The sequence below is a fragment of the Trichechus manatus genome, unplaced genomic scaffold (assembly GCF_000243295.1).
Source record: "Trichechus manatus latirostris isolate Lorelei unplaced genomic scaffold, TriManLat1.0 scaffold00159, whole genome shotgun sequence".
Taxonomy (NCBI): domain Eukaryota; kingdom Metazoa; phylum Chordata; class Mammalia; order Sirenia; family Trichechidae; genus Trichechus; species Trichechus manatus.
The window spans coordinates 487,880-500,512 of record NW_004444095.1 but is presented as its reverse complement, the minus strand read 5'-3'; the positions used below and the strand labels follow the sequence as shown (position 1 = coordinate 500,512).

General features: G+C 36.0%; 1 protein-coding gene across 2 annotated transcripts in view; it reads right to left on the bottom strand.

The window, feature by feature from the left end:
• Nucleotides 1-12,633, bottom strand: part of GK (glycerol kinase) — a 72,608-nt gene that overhangs the window by 29,290 nt on the left and 30,685 nt on the right. For both annotated transcript variants that reach the window (XM_004386232.3, XM_004386231.3), the window contains exons 5-10: nucleotides 10,716-10,792; nucleotides 8,154-8,291; nucleotides 5,880-5,989; nucleotides 5,461-5,527; nucleotides 2,307-2,342; nucleotides 1,836-1,903 (exon numbers count right to left, since the gene is read on the bottom strand). In XM_004386232.3, coding sequence (XP_004386289.1) covers nucleotides 1,836-1,903; nucleotides 2,307-2,342; nucleotides 5,461-5,527; nucleotides 5,880-5,989; nucleotides 8,154-8,291; nucleotides 10,716-10,792 — 496 coding nt within the window. The remainder of the gene's footprint in view (nucleotides 1-1,835; nucleotides 1,904-2,306; nucleotides 2,343-5,460; nucleotides 5,528-5,879; nucleotides 5,990-8,153; nucleotides 8,292-10,715; nucleotides 10,793-12,633) is intronic.

Sequence of the window (12,633 nt, the reverse complement as noted above, 5' to 3'; positions counted from 1 at the left end):
GATCAAAGATCTTACAATTTGTTATTTCCCCTGCCCTAACCTGCAGTTGCTGCAGATGTACTCAATAAGCACTCCCTAACTTAAAGTCATCATTTAAGGACTTGGCTGATAATGCTTAAGGGGCAGAGGAGTAGAGAAAGGAGGAAAATCAGGCAATTTTGTGGAGTGCCTACCATGTGTTATATTCTGTGCTAGGCAATTGACATATATAGATAACATCTGATTTACTAGCATTTGCATTCCTAGCAGAGGAAGAAAGAAGGGGAAAAATAGTTTACTTTTCTATCTTATTTCTCTTGACTCCTGATTCAGCTGCCTGGAACCCAGAATTCAAAGAATGTGTTTCCAAACACATGCTGATTCAAACTCTCCTGATAGTAACCTCAAGTTACCATGGCCTGCAAGGAATTTTCATATTTCCTTGCCCAAAAAATCTCTCACACAAATAATGTCACTTTCGCATGATGATGGCTGACCCTGCTAGACTACTGGAACATTCCATCCAAATATGTTAGACATGTTTAAAGCATATGGTGCATTATCTGTAACACAATGTCCATCTGCTGAGCTTGTGTTATAACTACAATTATTTCAACTTTTTAAAGCATATGTGTTTCTCTTCATCAATACAAGTAATTAGTAGGTTTTTTTTAATGTCTAAAAGACTTCTAATAAGTATAGTTAATGATGCAATGGAAAGAAAGAGCTCCAGAATTAGTCAGAAGGGGTGGATCTGAGATCTGGCTCTGATTTGCATCAATGCTATGATTTTAGGAAAGCCACTTAACCTTCTGAGCATGTTTTTCTTATCGTAAAGTGGGAGTGATCTTATTACTCTCAGATATGAGGCTTGTCACAGGCTTCACAACTGTGAGTAATAAGGAGATGAGATTAGGAGAAAAATGCACCATGTCTCCATTTCTATCATTCTTTCTGCTTCTTGTCAAAGGAGAAAATTCAGATAATGGAATGAAAGCACAGTATCTGGAAAACAATATTGAAAATTCCATAAAAATATGACTTTATAATTACAGTTAAAACTTGGGTAGGAATAATATACTGAAAATTGTAGTTTAAATTATGGCTCTTTCCCACTTCTTCTTCCCTAACCTCCCTAAACAAAGCAGGACTATTAGCTTCTGGGACAGAAAAAGGCATTATAAATTAAGGCCTTTGTTATGCATTGAATTGCAACCTGCCAAAGTATGTGTTGGAATCCTAACCCCTACACCTGTGGATGTAATCCTATTTGGGACTAGGGATTTTTCTGTTGTGTTAATGAGGCCGCAGCAGTGTAGGTTGTGTCTTAAACCTAATCACTTCTGAGTTATCAAAACAGCAGATTAGACAAAGAGACAAGCACAAACTAGAACAAAGATAGACCCCCTAGGATCGCCAAGGGCTACAGAAGCTAAAAGAGACAAGGATCTTCCCCTATAGCCCACAGAGCCTTCCTCTAGAGCAGAAGCCCTGAATTTGGACTTCTAGCTTCCTGAACTATGAGAAAATAAATTTCTCTTCTCTGAAGCTACCCACTTGTGGTATTTGTGCTATAGCAGCACTAGAGAACTAAGACAGTATTCATAAGCTTCCGCAGTATCTTTACATATGGCATGATGTATCTTATTTGAAGCTGAAGGAAAACAAAATGGTAACAGATTTATGTATCCATATTGGATCTATTAAGCTATTGATCTTTAGCCTTGGAAGAACTTCAAAACCTTTTCCTCATTAAAAGCACCAAAGGGAGAAAATAAACAAAACACCATTCTAGTCAGTTATTTGTTTTCCAGTTTAGTCAGTTGTTGGTTTTTAGGTCTGTTTCTTAAACTCACGTGTTTTTGGCTTGTCCATCCTGAAAGCACATTTGTCCCACTAATGCAGCAGACTGGTCTCCTAAGCACTGAAAGTATAAATGACCATATGACAATACAGAACACTGACTGAAACAACATTTATAAATTCCCTATTTAGCATAGTCAAGAGGATTTCTTTTTCCTTTTTTATGTAGCAAACAATGAATTGTCTATGTTTCTTGCATTTCTTCCATTTGGCCATTTTCCCATTTGTTAATACTCCTACAAGATATTAGGTATGAGAAGGGAGAGTTACAGAAATAATTCATTAGTTTATTCAAAAGATTCTCAATGGCTCACACTGTGTCACATAAGAACAAGAATTAGCCAATTCTGCTGCTGTTACTCATTATCTACAGTTTAGGGAGGGGCTGATCCATTATCTAAGATACAGGAAGAAAGGAGGTAGGGCTAAGGAGTGGCAGGGAAATATTTGGTATTAAAACTTACCCCAGATATTGGCACACCTTCCAAGGCCCCAGCTTTCTAATGAAATTTTAAAAAAAGTATTAGGAATAATCACAAACTTCTGGCTTTATTAACATAACTACAGCATGAATCAACACAAATAGCAACATGCTCTGGCATGTGGGCAGACAAGACAAAGCAAGTGTTTTAACTACATGAGTGGTACAGAGATAGATGCTAGAAGTATCCCTAGAATTACAAGAAGCAACATGGCATTATAGAAAGAACATGAGAATAATGGATGGGGAGTCAGGAGACCTGGGCTTTATTCCTGGTTCAGCTACTAGTTAGTGGTAAGCCACTGGGCAGGCTGCTGAAACCTCTCTACCCATCAATTTGTTTATCTACAAAATGGGGACTGGGCTACTTGATCGCTGAAGTCCATTACTGCTTTGTTACTACTATTAAGAAATGACTAACACATCCCTTAACATGAATATAGAATAGCTGTCAAGCTAGCATGGAACATATATATTTTGGAAGGTTGCATTTCAGTAATACTTCTTTCTACTCAAACTGCTCTTAAGATATGCAAGCGAGAAGCTCAAAAGTTTTCAGGTTTCGAGCAATAAATTTGTTCATAGCAAACTTTATTTTTCAAGTTTAGATAAGCAAACGTTAATTTATGTTATAAATAGTGGGTTTTGGTTTGCTCAAATATGGCCAACAATCTAGGAAGAAAAAAAGATTTATGTGGCTGATTGTGTACTTCATCAAACTTAATTTAAAAAAAAAAAAAAGTACACTAACACAAAGCAATTTTTACTGATATTAAGGAATTAGAGGGAAGGAACGTGATCCTTAAAATAAGAAAGAGCACCAAACTAAAGCTTTTGACTGACTCCTCACTCTGCCATTTGTGAGTAAGTCTCCTGGCCTCTGGGAGCTTCAGGCTCTCTATTTCTGTTAAACAAAATCTACCTCACATGATTATGATGAGACAGAAATAAGAGCAAATATGGGGAAACCTTTTACAAAATAGAAAACACTCTTCTAGATATCTGGTATTATTTTATTTCTTTCATGCTTTCTGGTTAATTCAAGACCTACCACTTTTATTTACTGTATATATTCTTTGAATATCTGAACCTGGATAATAAGTAAAGGGTAAATTTAATAAGAGGTTTAAAGGTCTTAAAGTGGATTAATAGGAAACCGAGAGAGCATATATCTTAGTATATTTAAATACTAAAAAAGAAAGTTTTTGCTTATACTTTCGAAATGATCAAACTATCAGTAGGATCTACTATATGCATTCAACCATGTAAAGTGCTCCTTTTTCTTCATGGGGAGAGGCTTCTGGAGGATTCCTGGCAGCATACTCTGGTGAAGCATGCAGAAAAAGTGACAGTGCATTTCCAACTAACTGGTCTAATAGGTTGGTCAAGCTACCATTTAAGATAGATGTTTAGGACATTTAAAAACCCATACCTAATTTCCCTATTATGATAAAGCTCAAAGCACATCACAACTGTACTTTGTAACGGAGAACATGAGAATTTCCGATTCCAGGAACTGCCTTAGTTTTTTTATTTTAGAAACATACTCCCAGTCTTATGGAAAACTTAGAAATAAATAACACAATTAAGTTTAAAAAAAACACACACACACGCTAGAACCTGACTATAGCTTACAATAAATTGGAGGTGCACAAAAATTCTAGATACATCTGTTTAGCAAACAGACTTTTGCTTGTCTAAACATAAATGGAAATGCACTGTATCTTTTCCAAATGAATGGGTAGCGTAATTGGTGGGCAACCTACTCACCAGGCTATGAGAGATTTTCTATAGTCAGCAAGGGGGAAAAAGGAGGACAGAAGCATAATATTTTAAATACAAGAGAAAACTAGTCCAGTTAAATGTTTTTTCAACCCTCCTTTGAAACTATTTCTCAGAAATAGTCTTTTCCCCTGACCCAAGTCAGTTTTTGTTGGCAGCTATGAAATATCGAAGAACTTTTATTGTAGATAAGCAGTGACTATGTTTCCCTTAAAAAATTCCATGTTTCCTTAAAAAGCTTTATTACAGTAGTCCCCCCTTGTCCATGGTTTCAGTTTCTGCAGTTCCAGTTACCCGAGGTCAACCACAGTCTACAGTGCTTGTGTTCAAGTTAAGTAACCCCTATTTTATTTAATAATGGCCTCAAAGCTCAAGAGTAGTGATGCTCACAATTCAGGTATGCCAAAGAGAAGCCATAAAGTGCTTCCATTTTATTATTAGTTATTGTTGTTAATTTCTTACTGTATCTAATTTACTGTGTCTATAAACTTTATTATAGGTATGTATGTATAGGAAAAATATAGTGCATATATAGGGTTCAGGCATTCACTGGGGGTCTTGGAGCGTATCCCCCGCGGATAAGGGGGTACTACTATATGAAATATTTAAAAATTCCTGCTCAAGCTTTATCCAGAGCACTTAGTGTTCAACTCTATTACTAATAACTCTATAAGAGATTTTAACATTTTTCATGAAATACCTAAACAATATTTTTTTTGCAATTTATCTTATATTTATTCCTAAATTGTATCATGAGTTTCAGATTTTTTTGTGCTCGAATACCCATTCAATCCTCTTACAGGTTCTTCATTCCTGACGTTTAATCAGGGATACGCTGTGATGCTGAAACTACTCTTTTTCTGGGTTTCAATGAGGCCAACAGTAAAAATGTCCAGTATGGAAAGTAGTTTAATTAGCAATCACAAATCAAAAACAGACTCTTCACTTTCAGTTTCTTTGCTAAAGTTCTGCTCAGGCTGTCAAAGAATCTAATCTCTAATATGTTTTGGCCATTAGAAGAGATTTAACAGGAAAAAGAATACCACAAAAATGTGAGGAGTTCCTCCTATAAATTAAAAACAGATATCACAATTACTAAAGTTATCTGGATTATAAGAATAAACTGGGTTAAACATTCCCATGCCACCCTCTGTAGTTAATTAAAAGGACTCTCTGATTTTTTTCTAGGTTATAAAACTACTAAAACAATAATAAATTCTAATTTTACATACTACCAACATTCATAGAAAGCGAGAAATCTCTTAAACTATAAAATGCTAACACATTTGATTTTTGAATTCTGAATAGTACAAGTTTTTTTAAAAGGAAAGAAAAGATAAGTATTTCTTTTTTACCATGAGGCCATAGATCTCAGAAGAACTCCGGACATTTGGAAGAATCGCCATTGGAATTTCAAAAAAGCTGAGAAGCAATAATAAGATATTATTACATATATAACACTGTTTTAAATAAACATCTGGAAACCTTTATGTGTTTTAAAGCCAAAAATGTAAATAATATTAGAAAATGGATGTATTTGAGTAGAGTTAAATAGCAATAAATAAATAATCCAACAGACTTAGTTGTATAGCCTACTTGTTATATATGCAATAATAGTCTCTCTTACAAAAACACACAATATAGACTAGTATATTGTAGTTGAAATATCAACAATTCAATTTTGGTGCTCCACTGACATTTGAAAATAGTAAGATGTAGGTTATAAACAGGCAACGTATTTGGAAAACTACACTTATGGTAAAACATAACTTACTCGCAGAGCTCTTTATCCCATTCCAAAGAATGAATGTTAAAAAGCATCGTCCTACTTGCATTTGTTACATCTGTACAATGGACACCTCCTTTGGCTCCTCCTGTCAAACTCTAAACAAAATAAAAAGGACATGTTAAATTTGTACTTATTTACAATTTAATTTACATTTTGTTAAGGGCTATAATGAGCAGCAATGCACATAAAGCAGGATAATGGGACATTTCAATTATTTAATTTCTAGTTTTAAGCAGTGTCCAATAGAAATATAATGAGAGCCACATACGTAATTTCACATTTTCTAATATCTACATTAAAAAGTATAAAGAAACAGGTGAAAGTAATTTTAATAATACTGTATATTTTATTTAAACCAATATATCCAAAATATCATCATTTCAACATGTAATCAATAAAAAACATTGAGATATTTTACCTTCTTTTTTTTTGTACTAAGTCTTTGGAATCTAGGTTTATATTTACAGTGCATCTTAACTCAGACTAGCCACATTTCCAGTGCTCAAGAGCTTGGCTAGTGGCTACCATATTAGACGGAACAAAAACCAAAAACCCGTTGCCACTGAGTTGATTCCACCTCACAGCGATCCTATAGGACAGAGTAGAACTGCCCCCATAAGGTTTCCAAGGAGCGGCTGGTCGATTTAAACTGGTGACATTTTGGTTAGTAGCAGAGCTCTTAACCACTGTGCCACCAGGGGCCTTAGAACAGTTCTAGTTAATTGATGGTTAAGCAAACAATTAGTTTTCTTTTCATCCTCTTATGTTTGGAAAATGCATGGGGTCATATTAAATTTGGCAAGGTGAAATAAATTGAAACAACAGCCTTAAGGGTCTTACAGAACCCTAGGTTTTTTGGTTGGTTTGGATTTTTTTTTTTTGTTTGTGTGTGTTTGATTGCTTTTTTGAATAATAATTCTCATTGGATTGTGACTGCACTACCCTAGCACATATATTGAAAGCGTTTTAAACTCTCCAACGTTAATCCTCTTGTACCTGAACTGGAAGCACTGCTGTTTTCCTTTATATGGAAGCAATAAGAGGTAAGAAAGGAATGAAGTGGCTAAGCAGCATCATGTGGACTACAGCCAAAATGTGCTCCCTTGAGTCTCCTGCAGCTTGCAGTTCCCACACTATGCCTTATGCTGGTTCGAGGCAGTTGTCAGAGCTACACACAACCGGAACTGACATGTGTGAACACTGCTGGCTGTGAGCACAATCACAACGTGTTCGGGCCAAGCACAGGGAAGCGTGGAGAAGGCGCCTCTTCTAGACAGTTGGTTCTGAAAGACCTGCTCTGTGGAGCCAACAAGTGAGAATAGGGACAATATTCCCTTGGAGTGCCCCTGAATTTTGGAAAAGATAACCACGTACTTACTGAAGAATTTATGAATGAAATTATATGTCTGGGATTTGCTTTAAAATTATCTGTGGGGAGAAAAAGTATGGGCTTGGCCATATGTTGACCATTGCTCTAACTGGCTCCCTGATGTAGAGTTTCCTTCCACTATTCCCTCTACTTTTGGATATATTTGAAAATGTCTATAATAAAAAAAAAGGAGTCCTGGTGGCACAGTGGTTAAGAGCTCAGCTGCTAACCAAAAGGTGGACAGTTTGAGTCCACCAGCTGGTCCTTGGAAACCCTATGGGGCAGTCTACTCTGTCCTATAGGGTCACTATAGTCGGAATTGATTCCATGGCAACGGGTTTATGTAAAAATAACAAAAAACAAGAGAGAAATAACCACATAACACGTGCTTTTAAGATCTATTGGGGAAATGTTTGACGTATTCCTACTAATCTATGTTCAGCTTAGGCAAAAAATATCAAATAACAGAAATTTCTACTATGATTTAGGTTCATACTATGGCTTGATTATACAAGAGACAGCTGTGTAATGTTTAAAGCGAATGATAAAAGTAGTCCAGGTGTTTTATCATGTTAAATGGCTAATGGAAAAGAAATGTAGACAAGAAAGAAAGGCTACCTAAATTACTTATTCAAAGAGTAGTAGATATGAAATATGGTTTTGATAATTATCTTCCATTTTTACTGAAACAAGACAAGAAAAAATAAAAAGTAGGCAAAAATGCCTCTCAAAGGGAGGCTTTTAAATGTCCTCTTGTTTCTTGAGTGGTTTTTCTTAATAATGTTGTTGACTAGAAAATCTGAACTCTGGTAGAAAACAGATAGTAGGCAAGGCAGTCTAAAAATTTTTCTGAAAAAAATTCTCCATACATATATTATATTTAAACGTACCCAAATAAGCCATGAATCAATGGTCCCAAAAAGAGCTCTACCTTCTTCAACAGCTTTCTGAACTTTTCTCACATTGTCAAGGATCCAACGAAGTTTCACAGCACTGAAGTAAGTGCTAAGTGGAAGGCCTGTCTTGGACTACAACAATTATGAAATTGTTAACTATGTTTGCATGTGTAACATGTTTAGCATGTCAGTTCGCATGTTAAATTTTATCACAGTTTACAACAAAATCACCAAACCAAAAACTCAACAAATCACAAAATATTCAATGGTCGTAAAGGCAATCCCACTGTATTAGGAATGAAAATACTTGTCCTATTCTCATGGCACAGGAAAGCATGTTGATGAACAAAGATCAGAATGATATGTTTGCAGTTCAAAGATCATCCACGTAACAAGGCAAAGAGAAAATTAAATGACATGATGTCCTATAACCTAGATGGTGAAAACTTAGATGTTAACTTTTGAGATAAATTAGCATTACATGTAGAATCTAGTCCAAAAACCTGCTTTTTATTTCACATTCCATGAAAGTGATATTTAAACTATTGAAAATCAAATTGTATTAAATCATAAACTAATGACCATAACCAAAAAATTTTATATTTTAAAACATATAAGACTTAACAGCAACAACTATATATGTATATATAGTTATATATATCAATAACTGTAACTATAACTAGCATAAGTGATATCAGATGAGTGGAAATTAAAGTAGAACTCAAAAGACAAGCCAGATGAAAGCAACGCAGAGTCGATCTACGTAAGAAAGTTGCCGTCTAAATTCAGTGAATACACTGAACAGAGTAAAGGTGGATTGAATAAAGGTTAATCGGTAAAAACAAAACACGAATGGCCATATCAATCTTCCCTGAGAATGGGTCAGGTCCAACGTTTATTTTTGTTAGTGATTAAATACCAAATTTATTTATAAAGGTTGATTAAAGGAAGTGGTTAAGAAAATACATACGTAAAAACAATGCAACTATCTTTCCCCTCCCTTGACCCCGACTCTCCTCATTTATCATCTAACTACAGAAAATACAATTCTTTTTCCTTCTTCTCTCATATGGGTATGCTTCATAAAAAAACCCAAACCAAAGGATTTAATGCATTAATACAACCTGTACATTAAGAATCTTAACTCAAGGTTTTCTAGATTTCCTAGGGGGTAAAAAAAAAAAAAAAAAAAGAAAGATCAATGCTCAGAAATAATGAAAGCAAATAATTTAAGGGAATATTCCTAGATTTGAAGGACCAAGGGTCATCTCACAGGATGACTGGGAAGATCCCACGAAGTCAATAATGAGGTAGTACATAGCATCTTATTTTCATGATTTAGGTAGAAAGTGTAGAAGTTGCTTAAAATGGTATCATAAAGAAAAACATATACCTCTGAAGCAGAGTGCCGCTGCAGGTGGGGGTAGGGTAGTGCAGGGTGACAAAGAGAATAGAATAGGAAATGGGTAAGAGTTTATTCAGGACCAACATGAAGTTACTTGGGGCTGGATAGGGTGGGGAATGATTGGTTAGACTGCTGCAGTTAATGGGTTTTGAATACCAGTTTCAGAACCAAGAACCAAAAGAAAAAGCCGTAATAGTTCTACTGCAAATAAAAAGGGGATAAAACAGAAAATAAAGGGACTTTGGTTTTGGGTAGTAGAAAAACTTACTTTTACCTTGCCTCTTTCAAAAATTCTCCCTCCTTTCATTTATCTGGAGATATCTAAATAAGGACTGAAAATTGTCATTTTTACTAGCCTTCTTCATGTGAAAAAAGTAAAAGAAGGGTTCAATAAAGGGCTAGCTTGTCTTCTACTTTCTCTCTCCCTAAAGCCAGGTGCCTAAAAACTCAAAAGCACCTAGAACTTTCTTTGATGGGCAGTAGAAAACAATAGGGATGGACTTAGAAAGCACAGTTGAATTAAAGGAAGCCCCCTTTGGGAAGTATGGCTTAAACCACTGGGACACATTATGATTCCCACCAACCTGTCAACCTTGAAGTATTATTGCTCCAAACCACCACAGGGGAGAAAGATAGGAAGGTAAAGACTTGAGTTGGACTCAATTGTCTGTGGAGATATATTCTATAAATTCTATCAAATAGATACTGTGTAATAAGATGTTGGAAGGCCCAAATAGTTTTTCTGGTAAAATCTGTAAACTTTTTTTTCCCCCATACAAAAATTTATACATACATTGTTATGCGACTCTAATTGCTCTCTCCATACTGTGACAGCACACTTCTCCTTTCCACCCGACTCCCCGTGTCTGTTCAACCAGCTCCTAACCCTCTCTGCCTTCCCATCTCACCTCCGGACAGAGACTGCCCGTTTAGTCTCTTGTATCTACTATAAGAGGCACATTCATCATGAGTATTGCTTTATGTCCCACAGTCTAGTCCAATCCCTGTCTGAAGAGTTGGCCTCGGATATTGTTTTAGTTCTGGGCTAATAGAGAATCCAGGGGCCATGCTTTCGGGGGTTCCTCCAGTCTCAGCCTGTAAACTATTTTTTTAAGTAGTCTTACAATATTACTTTTGAAGAGCTCTCTTACCTTGACAAAGTTATTATTTCCTGGAATTCTTTTACTAAGATTCTCAACGGTAGACTGGGTTCTTAGATCAAGCCACACTATAAACCAAAATATAATAATATACATGAAAAAACTTCATAATAAAATCAGAACTTAGTGAAATCACCATCAAGGATAGGAGAATGATTAGTTTCCATAAGCAACTATGATGCTAGAGCTTTCAAAAGACTGAAATTAGGAAAATTAGAAATGAATGGGCACATTGTTAGAAGAGAAAATAAATTTATGAAGGAGAATTTATGCTTTTATGCAAAATTACAGATCAACTTAAAACAATACATACATACCTTAAAAAAAGAAAAATCAAACCTGTTGCCGTCGAGTCGATTCCGACTCATAGCGACCCTATAGCACTTATTTTGTACCTTTCTTACAGAAAAAATTTAAGAAAAAAATGTTTTGCATATAGGTTTTCTAAGTATTCATGAGTACGGACAAAACGTAGAACCTAGGCCAGTGTGGAACATACGGCCCAGGATCATTTTGGACAAAGACAATGTAGAGAACCTGATATTATTATTGAGGGAAAAAATAAGATTCAGTCCCTTATGTATGAAATGCTTATTTGCATGGAAACCTTTCAAATATGCTAGAACCCTGGGCATCGTTAAAACAATTATTTCAAAGGCGCCATTCTTTCTTTATCCTGGATTGTTAAAAAAAACCTCCGTTTTAACAGATTGACATTATCTTTACTAAGTAGCTATCATACACGTTCTGATCCCCTAGGAGAAAGTATTTCTGTTTTGCTTCCTGACAGAAGCCTTGAGAAACAAAAGGCGATGTACAGGACCTAAAGCTGTTCTGAAAGGTAACTAATAGGATGACCTGAGCTTTGATTTTTAGATTCAAGTTTGGTATTTAACTTTTGTAACTTTTAATCTGTTCATTGTCATTGGATATTTTTAGGACACTGACTGTGCTCACATACCTCGTGAAAAGACTCAGGCCCCGAGTCTATTTAAAGGGCTCCAGGGAAGACTGTACAAGCGTGCCCACTACACATTTGAATGTCGGCAGTTATTGTCTAGTTTGGTTCACTCTTAACTATGCTATTTCTTTAATCTTCATTTAAAAACTTTCTGTAGTGAATTGTAATCAATTTTTTAAATTGTCATTCCCCTTGAGGGCTGTCACTGCTTGATTTCGATGGTGACTACTTCCCATGAGATTTAAACTGGGGACTTCAGGACACTATATTGGTTTCTGTAGCCGTGAAAAGCAGCAAAAAAAGACTTATCACAACCAAGGAAATAGGACAAAAAAAGAGTAAGCACATGAAAATATCTGCCCTATAGATGACATCTGCAATTGCTGCCCGGTATCCATTCCTTCTGCTTCTGGGAGCAGTATCTCCAATTCACTTTAGGAAACCATCCCTCCCTCATTTTCAGCCATGTCGTTAACCTGAGACTTGACACTACCCCCAGCTCTAGTATGGTGTCCTGGCCACAGTGACTGGTTCAGACGAGAGCATGTGGTCTAATCAGCCCAATTGAGATCTGTGCTCAGGTTACAAGGGTTCCTCTTCTCAGCTAAGCTTGGCAGTGTGAGGCTTGAGCCTGCTGCCCTCAAAAGGGGAGAGCTGACTCTGCCACACCTGGAGCCAGCCCAGAAAAGACAGAGTTGAGAAGGATCCAGGTGATATTGTCTGAGTCCAGAATAAAACAGCACCTGAACTGAATGAAGTACCTTTGGATCACCACTGGTTCCATGAGCAAAGGAATTCCTTTTTTTTTTTTTAATTACTTAATTCTATTGGAGTTAAGTTCTGATTAATACAAGATATTAGCAACATCATCTCAGAGTTGGCAAGATCTCCCAAGTCCAGGGAACAAGGAGAGTTCACTTTTTACACAGTGGTAGTGTCTTATGACTG